This window comes from Salvelinus fontinalis, chromosome 21 (assembly GCF_029448725.1).
Source record: "Salvelinus fontinalis isolate EN_2023a chromosome 21, ASM2944872v1, whole genome shotgun sequence".
NCBI lineage: Eukaryota > Metazoa > Chordata > Actinopteri > Salmoniformes > Salmonidae > Salvelinus > Salvelinus fontinalis.
In genome coordinates this window covers 28,458,390-28,484,062 of record NC_074685.1, presented here as the reverse complement: position 1 = coordinate 28,484,062, position 25,673 = coordinate 28,458,390, and the positions used below count along the sequence as shown (strand labels likewise).

The window sequence follows — 25,673 nt, the reverse complement described above, 5'->3', positions numbered from 1 at the left end:
CTGGGTCTTCCTTTCCTGTGGCGGTCCTCATGAGAGCCAGTTTCATCATGGCGCTTGATGGTTTTAGCGACTGCACTTGAAGAAAGTTTCAACGTTTTTAATTTTGCGGATTGACTGACCTTCATGTCTTGATGTAACGATGGACTGTCATTTCTATTTGCTTATTTGAGCTGTTCTGATAATGCCATAATATGGACATGGTCTTTTACCTAATAATGCCGTAATACGGACATGGTCTTTTACCAAATATGGCTATCTTCTGTATACCCATCCCTACCTTGTCACAACACAACTAATTGGCTCAAACGCATTAAGAAGGCAAGAAATTCCACAAATTAACTTTTAACAAGGAACACCTGTTATTTGAAATGCATTCCAAGTGACTACCTCATGAAGCTGGTTGAGAGAATGGCAAGAGTGTGCAAAGCTGGAATCAAGGCAAAGGTTGGCTACTTTGAATAATCTCAAATGTAAAATATATATAGATTTGTTTAACCCTTTTTTGGTTACTACATGATTCCAAATGTGTTATTTCATAGTTTTGATGCCTTCACTATTATTCTACAATGTAGAAAATATTTTTTTTAAATATGAAAAACCCTGGAATGAGTAGGTGAGTCCAAACCTTTGACTGGTACTGTACATTAAATATTAAAAAGTCCAATACCATATTTACAGTGCATTCGGAAAGTATTCAGACCCCTTGTCTTTTTATACATTTTAAGTTACAGCCTGACAAAGTAAAAAACGTTTTTTGTTTTTTTTAAATGTTTGCAAATTGGGAAAAAAATACATTTAATTTAGTATTCAGACCCTTTACTCAGTACTTTGTTGAAGCAACTTTGGCAGCGATTACAGCTTTGAGTCTTCTTGGGTATGAAGCTACAAGCTTGGCACACCTGTATTTGGGGAGTTTCTCCCATTCTTCTCTGCAGATCCTCTCAAGCTCTGTCAGGTTGGATGGGGAGTGTCGCTGCACAGCTATTTTCAGGGGTCTCGAGAGATGTTCGATCGGGTTCAAGTCCGGGCTCTGACTAGGCCAATCAATGACATTCAGAGGCTTGTCCCGAAGCCTCTCCTGTGTTGTCTTGGATGTGTGCTTAGGGTCGTTGTCCTGTTGGAAGGTGAACCTTAGCCCCAGTCTGAGGTCCTGAGCGCTCTGGAGCAGGTTTTCATCAAATCAAATGTTATGTCACCTGTGCCAAATACAATAGGTGTAGACCTTACAGTGGAATGCTTACTTACAAGCCCTTAACCAACAATGCAGTTCAAGAAATAAGAGTTAATAAAATATTTTATAAATAAACTAAAGTAAAGATAAATAAATAAAAAATCTAAAATTAACATAAGATATTTACATAACATTAACAAGGCTATATACAGGAGGTACCGGTACCAAGTCAATGTGCGGGGGTACAGGTTAGTCGAAGTAATTTGTAAAGTTATTATGTATAGATAATAAACAGCGAGTAGCAGCAGTGTAAAAACAAGGGGGGTGGTCGGTCAATGTAAGTAGTCAGGGTGGCCTTTTGATGAATTGTTCAGCAGTCTTATGGCTTGGGGGTAGAAGCTGTTAAGGAGCTTTTTGGTCCTAGACTTGGCGCTCCGGTACCACTTGCCGTGCGGTAGCAGAGAAAACAGTCTATGACTTGGGTGACTGGAGTCTCTGACAATTTTATGGGCTTTCCTCTGACGCCGCCTATTAAATAAACTCAGGGGGGAAAAAACGTCCTCTCACTGTCAAATGCGTTTATTTTCAGCAAACTTAACGTGTAAATATTTGTATGAACATAAGATTCAACAACTGAGACATAAACCGAACAAGTTCCACAGACATGTGACTAACAGAAATTGAATAATGTGTCCCTGAACAAAGGTGGGGGGGGTGAAAATCATAAGTAACAGTCAGTATCTGGTGTGGCCACCAGCTGCATTAAGTACTGCAGTGCATCTCCTCCTCATGGACTGCACCAGATTTGCCAGTTCTTGCTGTGAGATGTTACCCCACTCTTCTACCAAGGCACCTGCAATTTTCTGGACATTTCTGGGGGAATGGCCCTAGCCCTCACCCTCCGATACAACAGTTCCCAGATGTGCTCAATGGGATTGAGATCTGGGCTCTTCGCTGGCCATGGCAGAACACTGACATTCCTGTCTTGTAGGAAATCACACACAGAATGAGCAGTATAGCTGGTGGCATTGTCATGCTGGAGGGTCATGTCAGGATGAGCCTGCAGGAAGGGTACCACATGAGGGAGGAGGATGTCTTCCCTGTAACGCACAGCGTTGAGATTGCCTGCAATGACAACAAGCTCAGTCCGATGATGCTGTGACACACCGCCCCAGACCATGACGGACCCTCCACCTCCAAATCGATCTCGCTCCAGAGTACAGGCCTTGGTGTAAAGCTCATTCCTTTAATGATAAACTCAAATCTGACCTTCACCCCTGGTGAGACAAAACCGCGACCCGCCATTGAAGCACTTTTTGCCAGTCCTGTCTGGTCCAGCGACGGTGGGTTTGTGCCCATAGGCGACGTTGTTGCCGGTGATGTCTGATGAGAACCTGCCTTACAACAGGCCTACAAGCCCTCAGTCCAGCCTCTCTTAGCCCATTGTGGACAGTCAGCACTGATGGAGGGATTGTGCGTTCCTGGTGTAACGCGGCAGTTGTTGTTGCTGTCCTGTACCTGTCCCGGAGGTGTGATGATCGGATGTACCGATCCTGTGCAGGTGTTGTTACACGTGGTCTGCCACTGCGAGGACGGTCAGCTGTCCGTCCTGTCTCCCTGTAACTCCTGTCACTTAGGCGTCTCACAGTACGGACATTGCAGTTTATTGCCCTGGCCACGTCTGCAGTACTCATGCCTCCTTGCAGCATGGATAAGGCACATTCACCCAGATGAGCAGGGACCCTGGGCATCTTTCTTTTGGTGTTTTTCAGAGTCAGTAGAAAGGCCTCTCTTAGTGTCCCAAGTTTTCATAACTATGACCTTAATTGCCTACCGTCTGTAAGCTGTTAGTGTCTTAGCGACCATTCCACAGGTCCATGTTCATTAATTGTTTATGGTTCATTGAACAAGCATGGGAAACAGTGTTTAAACCCTTTACAATTAAGATCGTGAAGTTATTTGGATTTTTATGAATTATCTTTGAAAGACAGGGTCCTTTTTTTTGCTGAGTTTAGGTCCTGGATGGCAGGAAGCTTGGCCCCAGTGATGTACTGGGCCATACGCAATGCCCTCTGTAGCTCCTTACGGTCAGATGTCGAGCAGTTGCCTTACCAGGCGGTGATGCTCTCTGGTGCAGCTGTTTCAGTCTCCTGAGGGGGAAAGGTGTTGTCGTGCCCTCTTCACAACTGTCTTGGTGTGTTTGGACCATGATAGTTCTTCGGTGATGTAGACACCAAGGAACTTGAAACTCTCAACCTGCTCCACTTCAGCCCCGTTAATGTTAATATGGGCCTGTTCGGTCCTCATTTTCCTGTAGTCCACAATCAGCTTCTTTGTCTTGCTCACATTGAGGGATAGGTTGTTGTCCTGGCACCACACTGCCAGGTATCTGACCTCCTCCCTATAGGCTGTCTCATTGTTGTCGGTGATCAAGCCTTCCATTGTGTTGTCAGCAAACTTAATGATGGTGTTGGAGTTATGGGTAAACGGAGTACAGGAGGGGACTAAGCACGCACCCTTGAGGGGTCTCGTGTTGAGGATAAGCGTAGAAAATGTGTTGTTGCCTACCCTTACCACCTGGGGGCGACCCATCAGGAAGTCCAAGATCCAGTTGCAGAGGGAGGTGTTCAGTCCCAGGTTTCTTAGCTTAGAGATGAGCTTTGGTGACACTATGGTGTTGAAAGCTGAGCTGTAGTCAATGAACAGCATTCTCTTTTTTTTAAATTCTTTTTTAAAAATTTTTTATCCCATTTTCTCCCCAATTTTCGTGGTATCCAATCACTAGTAATTACTACCTTGTCTCATCGCTACAACTCCCGTACGGGCACGGGAGAGACGAAGGTCGAAAGCCATGCGTCCTCCGAAGCACAACCCCACCAGCCGTACTGCTTCTTAACACAGCGCGCCTCCAACCCGGAAGCCAGCCGCACCAATGTGTCGGAGGAAACACCGTGTACCTGGCCCCCTTGGCTGGCGCGCACTGCGCCCGGCCCGCCACAGGAGTCGCTGGAGCGCGATGAGACAAGGATATCCCTACCGGCCAAACCCTCCCTACCCCGGACGACGCTATGCCAATTGTGCGTCGCCCCACGGACCTCCCGGTCGCGGCCGGCTGCGACAGAGCCTGGGCGCGAACCCAGAGACTCTGGTGGCGCAGTTAGCACTGCGATGCAGTGCCCTAGACCACTGCGCCACCTGGGAGGCCCTTGATGAACAGCATTCTCACATAGGTGTTCCTTTTGCCAAGGTGGGAAAGAGCAGTGTGGATTGCGATTGAGATTACGTCATCTGTGGATCTGTTGGAGCGCTATGGGAATTTGAGTGGGTCTAGTGTTTCTGGCATGATTATGTTGATGTGAGCCATGACCAGCCTTTCAAAGCACTTCATGGCTACCGACGTGAGTGCTACGGGGCGGTAATCATTTAGGCAGGTTACCTTTGCTTTCTCTGGCACAGGGACTATGGTGGTCTGTTTGAAACATGTAGGTATTACAGACTCGGTTAGGGAGAGGTTGAAAATGTCAGTGAAGACACTTGCCAATTGGTTCGCGCATGCTTTGAGTATACGTCCTGGTAATCCATCTGGCCCCGCAGCTTTGTGAATGTTGAAAGGTCTAGCTCACATCGGCTATGGAGAGCGTGTTCATATAGTCGTCTGGAATAGCTGGTGCTCTCATGCGTGCTTCAGTGTTACTTGCCTCTTTGCGATCAAAAAAGGCAATTAGCTTGTCTGGTAGACTCACTTCACTGGGCAGCTCGCGGCTATGTTTCCCTTTGTAGTCCAAATAGTTTTCAAGCCCTGCCACATCTGACGAGCGTCAGATCCGGTGTAGTAGAATTCAATCTTAATCCTGTATTGACGCTTTGCCTGCTTGATGGTTCATCTGAGGGCATAGCGGGATTTCTTATAAGCATCCGGATTAGTGTCCCTCTCCTTGAAAGCGGCAGCTTTAGCGGCAGGATGATGCCTGTAATCAAGGATCTCTCTGTACTTTGCTCCTTTCATCTTTGCCTCGATCCTGACTAGTCTCCCAGTCCCTGCCGCTGAAAAAGATCCCCACAGCATGATGCTGCCACCATCATGCTTCACCGTGGGGACGGTGACAGGTTTCCTCCAGATGTGGTGCTTGGCATTCAGGCCAAAGAGTTGAATCTTGGTTTTATCAGACCAGAGAATCTTGTTTCTCATGGTCTGAGAGTCCTTCAGGTGTGTTTTGGTAAACTCCAAGCGGGCTATCATGTGCCTTTTACTGAGAAGTGACATCCGTCTGGCCACTCTACCATAAAGGCCTGATTGGTGGACTGCTGCAGAGATGGTTGTCCTTCTGGAAGGTTCTCCCATCTCCACAGAGGAACTCTGGAGCTCTGTCAGAGTGACCATCGGGTTCTTGGTCACCTCCCTGATGAAGGCCCTTCTCCCCCGATTGCTCAGTTTGGCTGGGCGGCCAGCTTTAGGTAGAGTCTTAGTGGTTCCAAACTTCTTCCATTTATGAATGATGGAGGCCACTGTGTTCTTGGGGACTTTCAATTTTGCAGAATGTTTTGGTACCCTTCCCCAGATCTGTGCCTCGACACAATCCTGTCTCAGAGCTCTATGGACAATTCCTTCCACCTCATCGCTTGGTTTTTGCTCTGGCATCCACTGTCAACTGTGGGAGCTTATATAGACAGGTGTGTGTCTTTCCAAATAATGTCCAATCAATTGAATTTACCACAGGTGGACTCCATCTCAAGGATGTTCAATGGACACAGGATGCACCTGAGATCAATTTTGAGTCTCAGCAAAGGGTCTGAATACGTAGGTAAATAACGTATTTCTGTGTTTTGTTTTTAATACATTTGCAAAAATTTCTAAAATCCTGTTTTTGCTTCGTCATTATGGGTTATTGTTTGTAGATTGATGAGGGAAACAAATATTTAATCAATTTTTAAATAAGTCCGTAACGTAACAAAATGTGAAATAATTAAAGTAACCTGAATACTTTCCGAATGCACTGGACATGTGCAGTGATACTGGAGTGATGAAGGTAGATATGTATTGGGGTAAGGGGACTAGGCATCAGGATCATAGATAAACAGAGTAGCAGCAGCAGACATGTGAGTGGGTGTGCGGGTTTGTAGAGTCAGTATAAATGTATGTGCATATTATGTGTGTGTGAGCAAATGATGGAGTGGGTGTGCGGGTGTGTGTGTTGGAATGACCGTGTGTAACTTTATGTAGGGCCCTGTGAGTTTGCACATACATAGGTCAATAAAGATACAAGGTGAACTCAGTCCGTGTAGCTATTTTGTTAACTTGCATCCTGCACTGTCCTTCTGGCATGAAATCTGCATGTCTGCATGTGTCTACCATAGACACATCGTTGTTGTTTGTGAAGAGACCGCACATTACACTAGTACCTGGCAGATTTAAGCTAAGTCAACCAAGGTAATGTATCCCAGATGCGAGTGATCCTCTTCAGTATCTAACTAGCATGAGACCAGAGGTGATTGATATGTAATGAAATAAATAGAAGGCAGCAGAGTGACTGCCTGAGATTGTTTGACTTCATTCTAACCTTTGGTGATTGGCCTGTAGGTTTCTACAGATCCTGCTGAAGGAGGGGCCACAGACAAAGGTGGTCAGGTAGTGGCTGGGGTGGTGGCGACCGGTGGGGCTGCAGCCCAGGCAACAGGGGATACAGGACCCAGCTTAGCCACAGAAACCAGGTGAGGAAAGAAATACCGTTTTTCAGATGTGAAGTGTTCAAAATCATGTTTCTAATTGGAAAGTGTTATGTTAACGATGATGACATTAGTCATAGTTAACCAGACTTATGTCTGTGAGTTTACAGTGGACAGTCTGGTACTGGAGCCTTATGTTTGTCCTCATCCTCCACCCTGATGGAAATACTAGAGGCCATCAAACACCCCACGTAAGAGAGAGTGTGTGTGTGTGTGTGTGTGTGTGTGTGTGTGTGTGTGTGTGTGTGTGTGTGTGTGTGTGTGTGTGTGTGCGCGTACAAGGATAGTAAAACCAGGAAAATTCTGACAAGTGGGGACATTTCGCCGGTCCCCATAAGAAAAAAAAAACTTTTTTTTGGCTTAGAATTAAGGTTAGGATAGGGGAAATAAGATTTTGAGTGGAAATCAATTGTTTTGTCCCCACAAGGATGGTAAAACAAGTGTGTGTTGGCGTGCACCACAACACACACCTCAAGTGTTTTAGGTGTGGTTTGTTGTTGTCCCTGCAGTTAGATGGGTGTGTTTGAGCTCCTGTTCTGTCCTGTTATGTGATATATATATATAGAACAGGTGTGCAGCTTCTACCTGAGCAGAAGGGCCTGCCCCCTAACTGCTTCATCAGTGCTGAGATCGTCCATTGGCTGGTCAACAACGTAGAGGGTGTGGCCACACAAGGCATGGCTGTCGACATCATGCAAGTAGGTATATGTTTATCTGGTTTTGTTAAAGCATGTGCCGGATACACACACTGTATGTAGTGAAGCCAGCATTTGTGTGTTTGTGTTTTTAACAGTATTGCTGTGTCCCCTGTGTTTCTGTAGAAGATGCTGGATGAGGGCCTGGTTACCCATGCATCGGGGGATGCCATGAGGACCTTTGTCTATGGCTTCTACTTCTACAGGATAGTGGCAGAGAAAGACGGCGAGCGAGGTTCGAGAGACACTTAGTCTGCACAAAGCTAATCTGAAAACGTATAATTTTAAAAACGTTGGTTTGCTCTCCTAGGACAAGGTAGTCCTCCATGCTGCCCACCAGACATGGGGTCAGTTCCATTTCAATTCCAGTCAATTCAGGAAGTGCACTGAAATTCCAATTCTCTTTGCTTTTCAATACAGCAAATTTGGAATTTGGTTTACTTTCTGAATTGTAATAGAATTGACCCCAACCCTGCCTGCTCCACACACTGACTTCTTTCCAGTCATTGATTCTCAGTCATGCCGATATTGATTGTTCTCATTTCGAGAACAACTAACCAGACTCAATAATAACCATACATCTATCTCTCCATCTCTACTGTACTCCAGGCCCTACATCCCAGCTGCCCCCTCCTGTGGTACAGGGCTGGTCAACGGCAGCCCTGGAGGACTTTGCCCTGTTTCAGAGGAAGTGGTTTGAGGTGGCTTTCGTCCTGGAGGAGCGTCGACCTTGTGACCTCCCGGCCTTCCTTCTGCCCTGGCTGCCCAGCCGGCCCGCCTCCTATGCAAGTAGGCACAGCTCCTTCAGCCGCAGCTTTGGAGGACGCAGCCAGGCCGCAGCACTGCTAGGTACACACAGGCTGCTCCTCCCCCAGAGCTGAGCCTCAGCCCACCCACCTCAACCCCACCCCAAAATGGGCATGACCCCCCCCCCTATCAGAATGAGCATGCCTCCCCAGTCCCTTCCAGTCAGACACATACCCTGGAACAGGCCCTCAGGGGTTTGGGGAGGGAGCGTCCCATAGCAGGTGTCACACAGAGCCACCAGACAAGACTCCTGCATGCCTCTGTATGCAGATATGAAGTGGTGCTAACTTGGCCATCAGATTGGGAGATGGTTGGTTGAGATCCGGTTAGACATTTTTCCATTAACTTGGTTTGTATTGTTGACAATAAGTTCCCAAAAATCATTAGTAACTTGTTAAAAGCTGATCTCTAACCATTCCATAACTGAGGAGCTACTATTCTATTTGATTGAGGCATTCAGGGAACTTACAAACATCCATCAAAACCATCAAACTCTCGCTAATTTATTCTTAGGTTTGAATAATTGGCCTATGATTCATTATATACTAACGACAATTTGACTCTTGAAGTACTTTCCATGACTTGAATTTCTCACCATCACAACGTTGCTCTCACACCATTGAATCAATGACTTGCCATCTGAACTAATATTTATCCTGGTGACATTGTTCCTTCTGTGTGACACAAGGCATTGGACCTCAGTACCCATCCCCCATACGAGCAACAACAGGGCTGCATGTGATTGCTGGTGATCTATCTACTCCAGCTTGCAGAGCTTGGGTTGGTGGCACACTTAAACCTCTTCCCATTCTCATTCCAACCCCCTCTGCCTCCAATTGGAGCTTAAATTGGCATGTCAGTATGTAAAGTACAGTACATATTACATCTAATGGTAGTACTCGTGCCACTGTTGACTGATTTGAAAACAACTCCATCCAATCAAATCGCTGATGGATGTGATTTGCATCTACTTCTTCCAATTAGAGAACTAGTTGGTGTGGTAGTGTTTAGTGCATGCTGTGGTAGCAGTGGCTGTGTACAGTAGTGCAGTGGTGTGCAGTGCACTGTCCTCTTTGCTTTCTCTCTCTATACTGTTTAATGCATTTCCACTATAAAATGTTGTGAGAATGTTAATGTGTTTAGGGATTCTTGACCAATCCTTCTTTCTCTGTCTCACTGTGATTTTTCTTACTGTGATTTGATGCTGTTTATGCTGCCACTTTTACAGCAATTTAGAGGCAATCTGTAGTTGCTACATGCATTTTGGGATTTATAAAGTAGGGAAAGGGGATATCTAGTCAGCTGCACATCTGAATGCATTCAACTGAAATGTGTCTTCCGCATTTAACTCAACTGCTCTGAATCAGAGAGGGGGGGGGGGGCTGCCTTAATCGACATCCATGTCATCGGCTCCTGGGGAACAGTGGGTTAACTGCCTTGCTCAGGTGCAGAACGACATTTTTTTACCTTGTCATCTCTGGGATTCGATCCAGCAAGCTTTCGTAATGATATATACCCATTTATTCTGGAAGAATATAATTTCTAAATGACTCGTGCTTAGTTCAACTGTCATACCCCATGAGAACCCAAATATAAGCTTGTTTTACTCTGTTTGTAAACATTGCAAATGTGACCAAACACTGTATAGCCTCAAAACATGGTTAAAACTATACTTTGTATATCTTGGATGATCAATCCTTGCATCCATAGCTCTATCTATTCATTTGAGAGTGGTTACATTTCTCCAGGCCCATCCCTCAGCTTTTTCCAAAGCAGGGTGACCCCTTTGTAATTGTTTCAACTAAGGATTGCCCCTTTTAAATTACTGATGCGTTTGGAATTGATTTCTGGTTTATATAAACCAGTTTATTGCCATGAAAATATCTAACACTGGGAGAGAAACACCTCCAACTGTAGGCTATGCCCCCATCTGCTCAGAAAACAGATATGGTCATTATACCCAACATTGCTGAAAACATAAATGCAAAACTTTTCTCCCTTAAAATCTGGTTTATTTGGACATATTTCTGTGAGATTATGAGTTCTGAATCATAATTCTGTACCTTAAAATATAGTAATTTATACATAAACTCAATGGTTCCTCAAGGATATCACAATGACACCAAAATCTAGCTGTAGAAAGAATGTATTGAATGCATATGTTTGTCATGATGACCATGTTTGTGTTGTCTCCAGTGATTAACAGTGTACTGGTCATTTAAAACCTATAGGCCTATTCTTTTTAAATAACACACTAACCTTTTCAGAATTTAAATAATCATATGGACAAACAAATCAGGATTTCTAAAGAATTGTGATGTAATTTGGAGTAGCATTCTAAATGTATGCATCATTAGCACATAGTCAGTACAGAACAGGTTCGGGGTCAATTCCATTTCAATTTCAGTCAATTCAGAAGGTAAAACAAATTTCAAATTGTCCTAACTGAAAGGTGTTGAAGAGAAATGTATTTGGAATTTCAGTGTACTTCCTGAATTGACATGGAATTGACCCCAACCCTGGAGAGAAATTCTGAGCATAAGAGGTATTTCCAGGCAAGAGAGGATGCTATGGTGGAATATTGTGGCTTCACTGACTTTCGTTAACTTACTAACATTCTTCGTGAAGTTTCTAACTCCATCACAAACATTTGTGCCGTATACTCCAACAACTCTCACCCTCTTAATCTCATAATATCCATGTAAATGTCCTCTTCCTGCCTGTCCATCTCTACAACCATCTCTCCCTTTGGGCCTGATCTCTGGGCCTGTCCCTCTACTCCCTTGCTCTCTCGCTCCCCTCCCTCCTTGTCTCTCTCCTCAGCTGCCACTGTACCAGAGCAGAAGACAGTCACCTTGGATGTGGACGTTAACAATCGTAGCGACCGCACCGAGTGGTGCAGCTGCTATTACCATGGCAACTTCTCCCTCAACGCTGCCTTCGAGGTCAAGCTGCACTGGATGGCCGTCACTGCAGCTGTTCTCTTTGAGATGGTAAGACAAAGACAGACAGAGGGGGAATGTCCATTGCATCACTAGAGACACTCTCAGGGCTTCAAACTGTGACCAAAATGCTCGCATTTGCGACCCTTTGACTTGACAATGTTTTATTGGTCGCTAGGGAGCCAGTGAATTTTTTGTTATCTGGTCATGTTTGTTTTTGGTTCACAATGTGCTTTTATAAAAATGTATTCTAACAGCAATGGGTATGCAAACCAGGTATTCAAAAGGTTTGGTCCGAAGTCTTGGTTGAATGTTTGCGATGCGCAGTTCATTCATCATGCTTTGTTTGAATTTACATTTCTAAATGCTTCCCCAAGAAACGGCCCAATTTAATTGGTGTGACCAAATCATGTGCTAGTGCCACTGACTGAAAACGTTGGTAATGCCACCAGTGCAAAAAGTTAGTCTAGCACTCTACACATTAAGACTAAGATTAAAACTTCCTGTCAGAATTATTTAATGTAAGATCTTTTTAAGACCTACTGACATATTTCTTGATGTTTCTTGATGTTGCCACAGATGTGTAGTAAACGGCTGAATTAAATATTTCAGGATGTCATACAAGGCATGCCAGCTGATAATTAAACCATTAGGGCTCAAAACAGCTCACTAATTCCCGACATCACTACACATCACATTATGCTTGCTTGGACGAGAGAGTTTGACAACAAGACCCATGTTCATCTTGATTCTCCACCATGTTTATCTTGATTCTCCACCATACTCCCATCTCGACAGGTCCAAGGCTGGCACAGAAAGGCTGCCTCCTGTGGGTTCCTGTTGGTGCCCGTCCTGGAGGTGCCCTTTGCCCTACCCTCCTACCTATATGGTGACCCGCTGCGGGCCCAGCTCTTCATCCCTCTCCACGTCCACCGTCTGCTGAGGGACAGCAGCGACAACCTGTTTGAGGGTGAGGAAACACTAGGAGCTTTTTACACCACTGTCATTGTACAGTCGTTGACAAAAGTTTTGAGAATGACACAAATATTAATTTTCACAAAGTCTGCTGCCTCAGTTTGTATGATGGAAATTTGCATATACTCCAGAATGTTATGAAGAGTGATCAGATGAATTGCAATTAATTGCAAAGTCCTGCTTTGCCATACAAATGAACTGAATCCCCCAAAAACATTTCCACTGCATTTCAGCCCTGTCACAAAAGGACCAGCTGACATCATGTCAGTGATTCTCTCGTTAACACAGGTGTGAGTGTTGACAAGGACAAGGCTGGAGATCACTCTGTCATGCTGATTGAGTTCGAATAATAGACTGGAAGCTTCAAAAGGAGGGTGGTGCTTGGAATCATTGTTCTTCTTCTGTCATCCATGCTTACCTGCAAGGAAACACATGCCGTCATCATTGCTTTGCACAAAAAAGGCTTCACAGGCAAGGATATTGCTGCCAGTAAGATTGCACCTAAATCAACCATTTATCGGATCATCAAGAACTTCAAGGAGAGCGGTTCAATTGTTGTGAAGAAGGTTTCAGGGCGCCCAAGAAACTCCAGCAAGCGCCAAAACCGTCTCCTAAAGTTGATTCAGCTGCGGGATTGGGGTACCACCAGTACAGAGCTTGCTCAGGAATGGCAGCAGGCAGGAGTGAGTGCATTTGCATGCACAGTGAGGCGAATATTGTTTGAGGATGGCCTGGTGTCAAGAAGGATAGCAAAAGAAGCCACTTCTCTCCAGGAAAAACATCAGGGACAGACTGATATTCTGCAAAAGGTACAGGGATTAGACTGCTGAGGACTGGGGTAAAGTCATTTTCTCTGAATCCCCTTTCCGATTGTTTGGGGCATCTGGAAAAAAGCTTGTCCGGAGAAGACAAGGTGAGCGCTACCATCAGTCCTGTGTCAAGCCAACAGTAAAGCATCCTGAGACCATTCATGTGTGGGGTTGCTTCTCAGCCAGGGGAGTGGGCTCACCCACAATTTTGCCTAAGAACACAGCCATGAATATAGAATGGTACCAACACATCCTCCGAGAGCAACTTCTCCCAACCATCCAGGAACAGTTTGGTATGAACAATACCTTTTCCAGCATGATGGAGCACCTTGCCATAAGGCAAGTGATAACTAAGTGGCTCGGGGAACAAAACATCGATATTTTGGGTCCATGGCCAGGAAACTCCCCAGACCTTAATCCCATTGAGAACTTGTGGTCAATCCTCAAGAGGCGGTTGGACAAACAAAACCCCACAAATTCTGACAAACTCCAAGCATTGATTATGCAAGAATGGTTTGCCTTCAGTCAGGATGTGGCCCAGAAGTTAATTGACAGCATGCCAGGGCGGATTGCAGAGGTCTTGAAAAAGAAGGGTCAACACTGCAAATATTGACTCTTTGCATCAACTTAATGTAATTGTCAATAAAAGCCTTTGACACTTATGAAATGCTTGTAATTATACTTCAGTATTCCATAGTAACATCTGACAAAAATATCTAAAGACACTGAAGCAGCAAACTTTGAAATTTTATATTTGTGCCATTCTCAAAACTTTTGGCCACGACTGTCCACAATTTGTCTCCATCATTTTATAGAGATCTTTAACATAGATTGTAAGTAAACGCACAGGGGCATAAGCATAAACAACTTATTGGGTGTTGCTTTGGGTGTTCATGCTTGTCAATATTATTCCCCTGTGATAATTGTTTGACAGGGTTTGAACCAGAGACGTATTGGGATAGAATGCAGCTCTTTCAGGAGGCCATACTATACCGGTAGGTGTATTCTCTATACATAGTTTAGAGGCCAGCAGGTAGCTTAGCGGTTAGAGCGTTGGGCTAGTAACCGAAAGGTTGCATGTTCGAATACCCGAGCCGACAAGGTGAAAAATCTGTCGACGTGCCCTTGCGCAAGCCTCTTAATCCTAATTTGCTCCAGGTGCGACGCACTACTACGGCTGACCCTGTAAAACTACACATTTCACTCCACCTATCTGGTGTGTGACAGTGACACTTTTTTTGTTGTTCTCTGTAAACATGGGATGGAGATATCTATAAATAAAACTCTGAGGCACTATATGTGCTGCAAAGGGCTTTAGGTATTTATCCAAAGATTCTCTCACTTACCTCTCTCGCTCAGATTCGGTTTTGTCCAAGACAAGTTTTCTGCCTCTGCTTTCAACTTCCCGTCAGAGAACAAACCCCAATACATCCATGTAACAGGTAGGCACATATTAACACAAAGATGAGCATAATTTCTAATTCTGTCACACATATTTTTTCAATATGCCCTTTGATATTGCTAACACCCTCCCTCACAGTACTGTTTTCCTGCCCCTCTTTCTCTCTTTTTGTACTCCCTGCTCCCCTTCTACCTCCCTCTCTAGGCACAGTGTTCCTCCAGCTGCCCTACTCCAAGAGGAAGTACTCTAGCGGGCAGCAGCGGAGGAGGAGGAATTCAACAGCATCAGCCAGTCAGGGCCTGTTTGGCTCGGAAGAGCTGGTGGGTTACTACTGGGCCTACAATACCATGCTGACCAAGGCTTGGAGGACGGGTGTGCTTGGGGATGAGAAGCTGGCTGACCGCCTGCTCAGAGACTTCACTGACTTCTGCGCCAACAAAGACAAGAGGCTGGTGAACTTTTGGGACAGCTGCCAGGAGAAAATGAACGCTAGTGCTCCATGAAGATGAGATGGAGAGGTGAAACTGGGAGAGACAGACAAATCTATTGAAATGGGAATGCATTGGCTGCAATGTTGAGGTTTTTGTGAAGAATTCTCCTCAACAACACCTTGTATAAGTGTGCTATGTCCCATCTGTGGCAGGACTTGTGCTTTGCATCTAGGTCAAGGTGGCAGGTCAAGTGCTATGACAGTTAGTATGAAGACTATGCATGAGGAGCAGAGACTCTGCTTCCTCTGGTCCTGTTACTAAGCTGCTACTTGTTCTTCACATCAAGTGAATAATAAAATAACTCATCTGAACCTGGTCTCTACATCAAATCACATTTTATTGGTCACATACACATATTTAGCAGATGTTATTGACTAAAATACAGTAGAATAGAATACAGTATTGACATATGAGATGAGTAAAGCAGTATGTAAACTTTATTTAAACATTATTAAAGTGACTAGTGTTCCATTATTAAAGTGGCCGGTAATTCCAAGTCTGTACAGTTGAAGTCGGAAGTTTACATACACTTAGGTTGGAGTCATTAAAACTCGTTTTTCAACCACTGCACAAATGTCTTGTTAACAAACTATAGTTTTGGCAAGTCGGTTAGGACATCTACTTTGTGCATGACACAAGTCATTTTCCCAACAATTATTTACAGACAGATTATTTCACTTATAATTCACTGTATCACAATTCCAGTGGGTCAGAAGTTTACATACACTGAGTTGACTGCCTTTAAACAGCTTGGAAAATTCCTGAAAACGATGTCATGGCATTAGAAGCTTCTGATAGGTTAATTGACATAATTTGAGGCAATTGGATGTGTACCTGTGGATGTATTTCAAGGCCTACCTTCAAACTCAGGCATTTTGAGGCAATTTCCAAACGACTGAAGGTACCACATTCATCTGTACAAACAATAGTACGCAAGCATAAACACCATGGGACCACACAGCCGTCATACCGCTCAGGAAGTAGATGCGTTTTGTCTCCTAGAGATGAACGTACTTTGGTGTGAAAAGTGCAAATCAATCCCAGAACAACAGCAAAGGACCTTGTGAAGATGCTGGAGGAAACCGGTACAAAAGTATTGATATCCACAGTAAAACGGGACTGGTGGGACTGGTGCACTTCGCAAAATAGATGGCCTCATGAGGTAGGAAAATTATGTGGATATATTGAAGCAGTATCTCAAGACATCAGTCAGGAAGTTAAAGCTTGGTCGCAAATGGGTCTTCCAAATGGACAATGACCCCAAGCATACTTCATAAGGTTGTGGCAAAATGGCTGAAGGACAACAAAGTCAAGGTTTTGGAGTGGCCATCACAAAGCCCTGACCTCAATCATATAGAAAATGTGTGGACAGAACTGAAAAAGCGTGTGCGAGCAAGGAGGCCAACAAACCTGACTCAGTTACACCAGCTCTGTCAGGAGGAATGGGCCAAAATTCACCCAACTTATTGTGGGAAGCTTGTGGAAGGCTACCTGAAAAGTTTGACCCAAGTTAAACAATTTAAAGGCAACGCTACCAGATACACTCAATTAGTATGTACATTTCTGACCCACTGGGAATGTGATGAAAGATATAAAAGCTGAAATAAATCACTCTCTACTATTATTCTGACATTTTACGTTCTTAAAATAAAGTGCTGATCTTAACTGACCTTAGACAGGGAATCTTTACTAGGATTAAATGTCAAGAATTGTGAAATACAGAGTTTAAATGTATTTGGTTAAGGTGTATGTAAACTTCCGACTTCAACTGTATATAGGACAGCAGCCTTTAATGTGCAGGGTTGCGTAACCGGGTGGAAGCCGGCTATGATGGCTATTTAACGGTCTGATGGCCTTGAGATAGAAGCTGTTTTTCAGTCTCGGTCCTAGCTTTGATGCAGCTGTACTGACCTCGCCTTCTGGATGATAGTGGGGTGAACAGGCCGTGGCTGATGTCCTTGATGATCTTTTTGGCCTTCCTGTGACATCTGGTGCTGTAGGTGTCCAGGAGGGCAGGTAGTTTGCGTCCGGTGATGCATTGGGCAGACTGCACCGCCCTCTGGAGAGCCCTGCGGTTGCGGACGGTGCAGTTGCCATACCAGGCGGTGATACAGCCCGGCAGGATGCTCTCAATTGTGCATGATGTGTTTACGAGTGCAACTGTGAAATTTAAAACTTTGAGGAGTATTCATTTGTTGCAGAAATGAATACAAAATAAATATCAAGAGGTTGTTATGGGGTTTGTTCAGGATGTTTCATTGCATGGAGATAATGTAATGCTAGTTTCCCTTCTCAGTGACTGGTAGCCGATGTTGGGGAAGCTACTCTGAAAATATAGTTTACCAAGCTACCAATTACTTCACACTGGAAGACGTTAAGATACACTAAAGCTACCCTTAAGAAAAATATTGTTTTTTTAACTAAAGTTACTTTGTAAAAGTTTAGGAGACCATTTTCCCTTATCCTTGTCCTAACCTTAACCTAAATTCTCCTAACTTGCTACGAACTAACTGACATTTTTAGGAAATCTCAGTTAGCTACACCGCTACATGGCAAAAAAGTAATAAACACTACCTAGATTTGAATTTAGTTCAACTACCGCCAAGCTACTGCAGTCTGCAAATTGTACATAGGCCCGCCTACTGGGGAGCCAGGCCCAACCAGTCAGAATTACTTTTTCCTCACAAAAGGGGGGGAAAAAAGGGCTTTATTTCAGACTCCTCTGTTTCATCAGCTGTCCGGGTGGCTGGTGTCAGATGATCCCACAGGTGAAAAAGACAGATGTGGAGGTTCTGGGCTGGCGTGGTTACACGTGGTCTGTGGTTGTGAGGCCGGTTGGACGTACTGACAAATTCTCTAAAACGACTGCTTATGGTAGAGAAATTAACATTACGTTTTCTGGCAGTAGCTCAGGTGGACATTCCTGCAGTCAGCATGCCAATTGCAAAAATGTAGACATCTGTACATTATAGAGTGGCCTTTTATTGCACCCAGCACAAGGTGCACCTGTGTAATGTTTCATATTTTAACTAGGCAAGTCAGTTAAGAATAAATTCTTATTTACAATGACGGCCAAACCCGGACAACGTTGGGCCAATTGTGCGCCGCCCTATGGGACTCCCAATCACGGCCGGATGTGATACAGCCTGGAATCAAACCAGGGTCTGTAGGGATGCCTCTAGCAATGAGATGCAGTGTCTTAAACCGCTGCGCCACTCAGGAGCCCATGATCTTGCTGTTTAATCTGCTTCTTGATATGCCATACCTGTCTGGTAGGTAGATTATCTTGGCAAATGAGAAATCCTCACTAACGGATGTAACAAATTTGTGCACAACATTTGGGAGAAATACGTTTTCTGTGTGTATCTAAAATGTCTGCAATCTTTTTATTTCAGCTCATGAAACATAGGACCAACACTTTACCTGTTGCATTTATATTTTAGTTACATTTAGCTCAGGACTCCCCAACACTGCTGGTAGCTAGATGTTCTGCTACATTCTTGGAATAATATCACATCCCTGATAATATACAGAAGTGTGTCATACACTCCTCCTACCCAGTTACAGGGAAGAGATGATGCAACGTTGGAATGGGGAGTAATTTCCTTTTAGGGATGAGGGGAGGGAACACTTGTCAGCAACACAGAGGTCTTCTGCACCTTTCAGTATCATGTTTTGTACATTACAGCAGTTGGCATAAATGCTATCATGGCTTTGGGACTGGGTAGACGTAAGGGAAGGCACTGCTTATGTCCTATATGTTCACATCTCCATCCTACTATGCTGGAACCATTACTTGTATGTCATATGTGAGGTCACGCTAGCTGCAACCCTACACGCACGCGCTCTCAGTTGCTGCAACCGATGCAGTACGTTGCACTGCGCAGGTGCACGCCTGCAGCGTACGTTTCTATTTTTAGAAAGTGACGTCATCTTGAAATATCAGCAGCAGCCCTCACCCCCCCGCCCCGGATAGACAGGACTCTTGGAGCAGCACTCCATGTCGATAGCAGTGGGAGGCCGCAGTAGCTAGTTAGCCACCGGGTGTTGAGATAGAGTCGGTTAGGGGTTGGAGCGAGGACTTGGAGGGGAGTCACTGATTATCTTAATTCTAATTTGCGCCTCGGCAGCATTAAAAAGCGTATTGTTTCACCATTGTTTAGCTAGTATTGTAAGTGGGTTTTTAGAGATAATCCGCAGTGACATTTGATGTGCTGTGTGTAGTGTAGGACGTCATCGGGAAAATACACATTGCTTTCGAATACACCTAGTTATCGTCAATAGCCTCCCGTATCTTGGAACTGACTGCCCGACCCTCGGCACATCAACAGCGACAATGGCAGATAGAGAGCAACTGATCCAGAGAGCCCGTATGGCTGAGCAGGCGGAGCGGTACGATGACATGGCTTCAGCGATGAAACAGGTAGACATAATTTTGCATAATGAGCAATGCAGCTCACTTGGAAGAATGGCCAAATGTGACAGTAATTCATATCAGTTTGTAACAAAGGTCATCTATTATTACATTATTCACTAGTCAGACAATGTAGCCTCTTGCTAACTAGCTAACTAACTATAGTAACTGGGATTATAGTCTTAATCTAAGAAATAATTTCCAGAATTCTGTGCAATATCATAAATCAATGTGAAACCTGGTGCACACAGTACCAAGGTTGGCTATTTCGCTTCTGTTGCTATGTTATTTAGCCATATATTTTTTTAGAAGTGAATGTGGTAGCTGAAGAGCTAGCTGAGCTAACAATGAAACTGGTGGTGGTCTGGTTTCGTGGCTACGGCTGGTCTACGATGCAGTAGTAGCAGCACTAGCCTAGAGGCTGAACAGGGACACACGTTGGGTGCGTTCGTTCACTACAGCACTTTGGGCCGATTGTATAAACCAAGATATTCCAAGCTTGAAAGCTGGTTTTACCTTTCCTGTAATAGACTAATATACAGAATAGTCGTCAAATTTATGCCAGACAGGGGTACAATTTCTTAAATTACGAACAAATATGATGGAAGTTTATAAACGACCAGATTTTGCTCCTTTACAAACGCACCCACAAACCTGTCTGCAAGGGTGGAAATGGCTGCAGTTTGATGTATCGATGATGATGGATACATATTCTGCTTATGATTTAAATGTAGCCTGTTTCTCAAAAGGCATAAGACAAGTACCTTTATATAAAAAAGAGCGTTTAATATTCACAGTTAAGAATCAAGCACAGCTTCAGCCACAAATACAGCACAGTCTAGGCTTTCTCCAGCTAGGCATGCATGCACCCTGCAACGTCACACCTTTGTCATTGGTAAATTTATAGAGTTTTTCTTCAGGATAGGAATGTTAGGTCAATGGTACATTTGTTCAATTTCTGGAAGGTTTATGATATGGTAGCATTTTCACATCCTGATACCATTCTTTGCAACACTTCTATGTCCTCACCAGGTGACTGAGCTGAGTGAGCCTCTGAGTAACGACGACCGCAACCTGCTCTCTGTGGCCTACAAGAACGTGGTGGGAGCCCGGCGGTCCTCCTGGCGCGTCACCTCCAGCATCGAGCAGAGGGCCATGGCCGATGGCAACGACAAGAAGCTGGAGCTGGTGAAGGCCTACCGGGAGACCATCGAGAAGGAGCTGGAGACAGTCTGCCAGGACGTGCTCAACCTGCTCGACGAGTTCCTCATCAAGAGCTGTGGAGAAGACCAGCTGGAGAGTAAGGTGTTCTACCTGAAGATGAAGGGCGACTACTACCGCTACCTGGCCGAGGTGGCCACGGCCGAGAAGAAGACCTCCGCCGTGGAGTCCTCTGAGGGAGCCTACAAGGAGGCCTACGAGATCAGCAAGAGCATGGCGGCCACCCACCCCATCCGCCTAGGTCTGGCCCTCAACTTCTCTGTGTTCTACTACGAGATCCAAAACGCCCCCGAGGAGGCCTGCAAGCTGGCCAAGGAGGCCTTTGATGAGGCCATCGGACACCTGGACAATCTGAACGAGGACTCCTATAAGGACTCCACCCTCATCATGCAGCTGCTGCGGGACAACCTGACCCTGTGGACCAGCGACCAGCAGGACAGCGAGGGGGGAGAGGCCCAACCCTGAGACCACCTCCTCCTAACCCCTGATAGTCTTTAGCTAGAGTTAGCCACTCCCCTTCCCCATGCTTTACTAGTTTCAGATCTTTTGTTCTCTAATCTCTTCCTCATCGCTCGCCTCTTTGTCTCTTTGTGCCATTATCATGCTCAATTAAGGCCTCATCAGGAATAATCTGTTCTCTAGTGGCCTCTCGTTTTTTGTCCTACATTCTCACCTCTTCCCTTGCTGCATTCACCCTCTCATACTGTCCTCCTCAACTCTCTCCCTCTTTTCTGTCCTCCAAGCCTTTCTGTCCCTGGCCCACTTCCTGTGCGCTAGGTGGTATTTTTTCTGCTTCGATCCATTCCATCCCCTCCCTTCCATAGTTGCTGATAATTAACTGACTAGTTGGTATTCAAGTGACATTTCCACATGATGTTCTCGTGAGGACAATTTAGTATCGATCATGAGTGGATGTCTGTAATTCTAATTAGGGAAAATGTATTTCATTACGTTACACAGCATCGTGGAAATGTTACTATTGACCAGAATGTGGTTGTAATCTCCTCCTTGACTTGAACCCTTTCTATGCCCCCCTGTCACTGTAAGATGTCTGTCTGTTGTTCCTCCTCTCGATTTCCTGTCTGGTGCCCTTTCCACTCTGCCCTCTGATCTCGGTGTGCACTGCTAGCCCCTGTGAATGTGTGTGCCAGCAATCATACCATTTTGAAATGTCCACCTTTTTGAAGGTTGATGGGACAGTGTCTGGAGTTTTCAGTTGTGCAAGTACATTTGTTTATTATTATGAATAATGTATGGTCATTAAAACATTACCTACCCTGGGAACTTGTGGGTATGTACCCTGTTCTGTGTGAATGCTTGGATGAACAGCATGCTCGTGCGCATCAGTCGTCATGAGTGAATATGTGGCCCTGCGGTCATGAGCTATTTGGTCATGATGTTTCCTGTTGTACTTTTAGTTTCTCATTACGATTATCTCTGTATTACACACACACACACATTTAGTTCACTGTGTAGGATTGTATTGTGTTTTTTGTGAGACTGTTCTCATTGTATTCCTCCCCCTGATGGACAAAGTCAGAATGGTGTCTTGGTGCAGTCTACATTTCCAATGAATTAGCTGCACACTTCTGTTGGAGTGAAATGTACAGTAGGTGTAATATGACTCATTTTAGTTTTCTGTTGCAAAAGTTTTGATTCTATATGCCCAATTGAACACCCTGGCTTGTTTTACCACTTATTTTTTTTCCTTCCTGGCTCTTTGTTGTGCGGCATTTTACCATGTTAAGCTCCAGACTCGATACTTACCTGGTGGTTGTTTCTGGTACTTTTACCCTCCCGACTACAGGGTCCATAATAACGTAACAGCCCCATTAAAGGGATTTTTTTTTTGCAATCTTTTGACTTTATCATTGATTTATAGGTCTATGCTGAGACCGGTATTACAAACATCCCACTACAAGGAATACAAGGATGAAAGAAGTAGAAAATAATCATGATCCAAAACCAATCAAAGTTCTATCAATTAAATTGTCAGTCTTTTATATTGGTACAGGCTTATCTTGATCATCTCAGGGAGGAGCGAGGTTGGGCATAGTTCAGGCTTTGAAATTGCTGAGATAAAAGCTCAGGGTCAGGGAAGATGCATCAGGTGATGATGATATAGGTTGGGGAGTAACATGTAATCTGTTACATGTAAGGGTTTACAAAATGGGTAACTGTAATCCATTACGTTACCAGCAAAAATATTGTAATCCGATTGCACAACTGAGCAAGAGGACAAGTACATTAGTTAGTTACTAGTAGTAGTTACTAGTACAAACTAGTACACTAGTTTGAGAAACAAGATGCCTCACAAGTCCTCAACTAGTAGTTTCATTAAATAGTACCCTCAAAACACCAATCTCAACGTCAACAGTGAAGAGGCGCCTCGGGATGCTGGCTTTCTAGGCAGAGTTCCTCTGTCCAGTGTCTGTGTTCAATTTGCCCATCTTAATATTTGCTTTTTATTGGCCAGTCTGAGATATGGCTTTTTCAGCTGTGCTAACATAATTGCAAAAGGGTTTTCTAATGCTCAATAAGCCTTTTAAAATGATCAACTTGGATTAGCTAACACAACGTGCCATTGGAACACAGGAGTGATGGTTGCTGATAATGGGCCTATGTAGATATTCCATAAAAAATCTGCTGTTTCCAGCTACAATAGTCATTTACAATGTTAACAATGTCTACACTGTATTTCTGATAAATTTGATGTTATTTTAATGGACAAAAAAATGTGCTATTCTTTAAAAAACTAGGACATTTCTAAGTGACCCCAAACTTTTGAACAGCAGTGTATATCTAATTTATAACATTGTTAAAACAAACATTTTGAAATCATTGCATCTATAGCTCTGTCTATTAATCTCAGAGTGGCTACATTTCTCCTGGCCCATCCCTCAGCTTTTTACCAAAGCAGAGGTGGAGCGACCATTTTGTTATTGTTTCATCTTTGGATTTGCCCTTTAAACAGCTGCATATTATCAAGATATCAAATAGGCATTAACAAAAAGGTAAACAATAGGCCTATAGCAAATGCTGCATATGGCATACCTTTTTCACATGTTAATAGCACTTTTCAGTAGTGCTTAAAGCATGCCATTCCATGAGCGCAGCATTTATTTTTCAACTCGAATCAATGAGTCCAATCAGTTCACCATGACAACAAAATCATAATCAACAGAGTAGGGCTGGCTAATAAGTCCTTAGTCTTGGGGTATACTCAGGTAAAACAACTTGGCTAATCTATATATACCATATTTCCAAGTCCTATTCTTGAAGAAGGGGTATAACATTTATTGGAATGACTGGAATTCTGATAGACTGGTTTTTAATGTAAAGATATAATTTGTATTATTATATGTAGTAAAAAGCGATGGGTTTGAAGAAGCCTACATAACCAACCCATAAAGTGAAGTTGTATGTCCATATATGGCCAGCTATGTAAACTTGAACGTTTATTTATCCTGCAATAGATGTTCAATTGCCTCTTAAGGGAAAAGTCATCTAAAAATAACTGAATGTAATCAGATTACGTTACTGAGTTTGGGTAATCCAAAAGTTACATTACTGATTACAATTTTGGACAGGTAACTAGTAACTGTAACGGATTACATTGAATAAGTAATCTACCCAACCCTTGGAGCAGTACAAGGGTAAGATCATACAGTGACATTGTAAATGTTATATACCTGTAGAGACTAATGGCTGATGTAAATGTATGTGAACAAGATTGTTCGTAGCTGTGATGAGAGAGATTAATACAATTTTATGGATAGCCCCTTATCACACGCACACTCAAGTCTTCACCAGCAACCTGAAGAGGAATGGAGGGGCAGAGTAATCATTAACCCACTATCTGTGTGTGTTTACTCTGTGAGTGAGGTAGTTTTGTGAAGAAAGCACCTTTTTGATTGACTGTTACCTTGATTCAGAATTTGTTTCCTTGTGGAAATAAATCATAATATTGACAGAAGAGTTCAAGGACTGGGCTTACAATCAACAGCCATGTCCATTAACACACATTTAATGCTAGTATTACTATATTTCCCCATTAAACATGTCCTATTATAGCCAATAAATCCTTCCTAATGGTTTTTCTATCAAAAACCCAACATATTGTTTTTCCTGTATGCTCTTTGGTGTGCTCTTTCTCCCAGGAGTCCACAATTCACCTGCTGCCACAGCACTTTCACAGTTGATGTATCTACCTACAGTAGTCACCTACTTTCAGAGTTATATCAATCAGCCGTTTCCACTAGGACTAGGGTTAGTGTAATTCTGAAAGTGGAGTGGCTTACAAGTTGTCTTTTATAGGATTTTGTTTTTCTTCTAAGTATTTGCGGTTTAGTTGATCATTAAAGCGTCAATCAGCAGTAGAAACAATAACAAAGCTACTGCCTGCCACTGTTTTGGTAAAAAGCTGAGGGATGGGTTTGGAGAAATGCAACCATTCTCAAATTCCTAGACAGAGCTAAGAATGCAAGGACTGACCAACCATGATATCAAAATGATTGTTTTTATGCTATATTGTGTTTATTTACAAATATTGGAGTAAAACAAGCTTATATTTGGGGTTCTGATAGAGTACAACAGTTGAACTAAGCTCATGAGGCATAAGTTACTGTACATTCTTCAAGAATCAATGGGTACATATAATTAATTTATAAGTCCAAAAATGGATGTAGCAACTGTTGATTTCCCCTTCAATGACCCCTTGTTTGCCATAAAGCACATTCTTTGCATTGTCTCAAACACACTATTAACCAACACACCAGTGGCGTTCGGTGCCGTTTAAGATGAGGGACAACAATCTTTTTTTATGAGCTTGGCCTTATTTCTACTACAGCACATTGGATGACTGTCATTCATATACAATTAACCCAGCTCAATGTAACATCGATAGATTTAGACTACTACATGATAGTCGAATTTTACCTATACACATCATGAGCTTTGCACAACCTAGCCTATGAATGAAAGCTTACAATGTAGGAGCACAGGTCGAGAGAAATTTGAGTC

At 43.7% G+C, this 25,673-nt stretch overlaps 2 protein-coding genes across 8 annotated transcripts in view; both read left to right on the top strand.

Annotated features, from left to right (window-relative positions):
• depdc5 (DEP domain containing 5, GATOR1 subcomplex subunit) overlaps positions 1–15,327 on the top strand; it is a 32,155-nt gene extending 16,828 nt beyond the window's left edge. For 4 of the 7 annotated variants that reach the window (XM_055874555.1, XM_055874556.1, XM_055874558.1 and 1 more), the window contains 10 exons: positions 6,750–6,880; positions 7,006–7,086; positions 7,461–7,593; positions 7,717–7,825; positions 8,200–8,439; positions 11,221–11,390; positions 12,138–12,309; positions 14,058–14,118; positions 14,483–14,565; positions 14,730–15,327. In XM_055874555.1, coding sequence (XP_055730530.1) covers positions 6,750–6,880; positions 7,006–7,086; positions 7,461–7,593; positions 7,717–7,825; positions 8,200–8,439; positions 11,221–11,390; positions 12,138–12,309; positions 14,058–14,118; positions 14,483–14,565; positions 14,730–15,028 — 1,479 coding nt within the window. In that variant the 3' untranslated portion in view covers positions 15,029–15,327. Of the gene's footprint in view, positions 1–6,749; positions 6,881–7,005; positions 7,087–7,460; positions 7,594–7,716; positions 7,826–8,199; positions 8,440–9,085; positions 9,532–11,220; positions 11,391–12,137; positions 12,310–14,057; positions 14,119–14,482; positions 14,566–14,729 lie in introns of those variants that run through there. The other 3 variants (XM_055874557.1, XM_055874559.1, XM_055874560.1) reach the window with 3 other exon arrangements.
• Positions 15,328–18,965: 3,638 nt separating this feature from the next.
• ywhah (tyrosine 3-monooxygenase/tryptophan 5-monooxygenase activation protein, eta polypeptide) lies at positions 18,966–22,506 on the top strand. The gene is made up of 2 exons (XM_055874553.1): positions 18,966–19,439; positions 20,463–22,506. The coding sequence occupies exons 1-2, from the start codon at positions 19,353–19,355 to the stop codon at positions 21,114–21,116; spliced, it is 741 nt and encodes a 246-aa protein (XP_055730528.1). The 5' UTR covers positions 18,966–19,352; the 3' UTR covers positions 21,117–22,506.
• Positions 22,507–25,673: the final 3,167 nt, after the last annotated feature.

Coding starts and splice junctions, on each gene's coding strand:
- ywhah (XM_055874553.1), top strand. CDS start 19,353: ATGGCAGATAGAGAGCAACTGATCCAGAGAGCCCGTATGGCTGAGCAG. Junction 19,440..20,462: donor TGGCTTCAGCGATGAAACAG/GTAGACATAATT, acceptor TGTCCTCACCAG/GTGACTGAGCTGAGTGAGCC.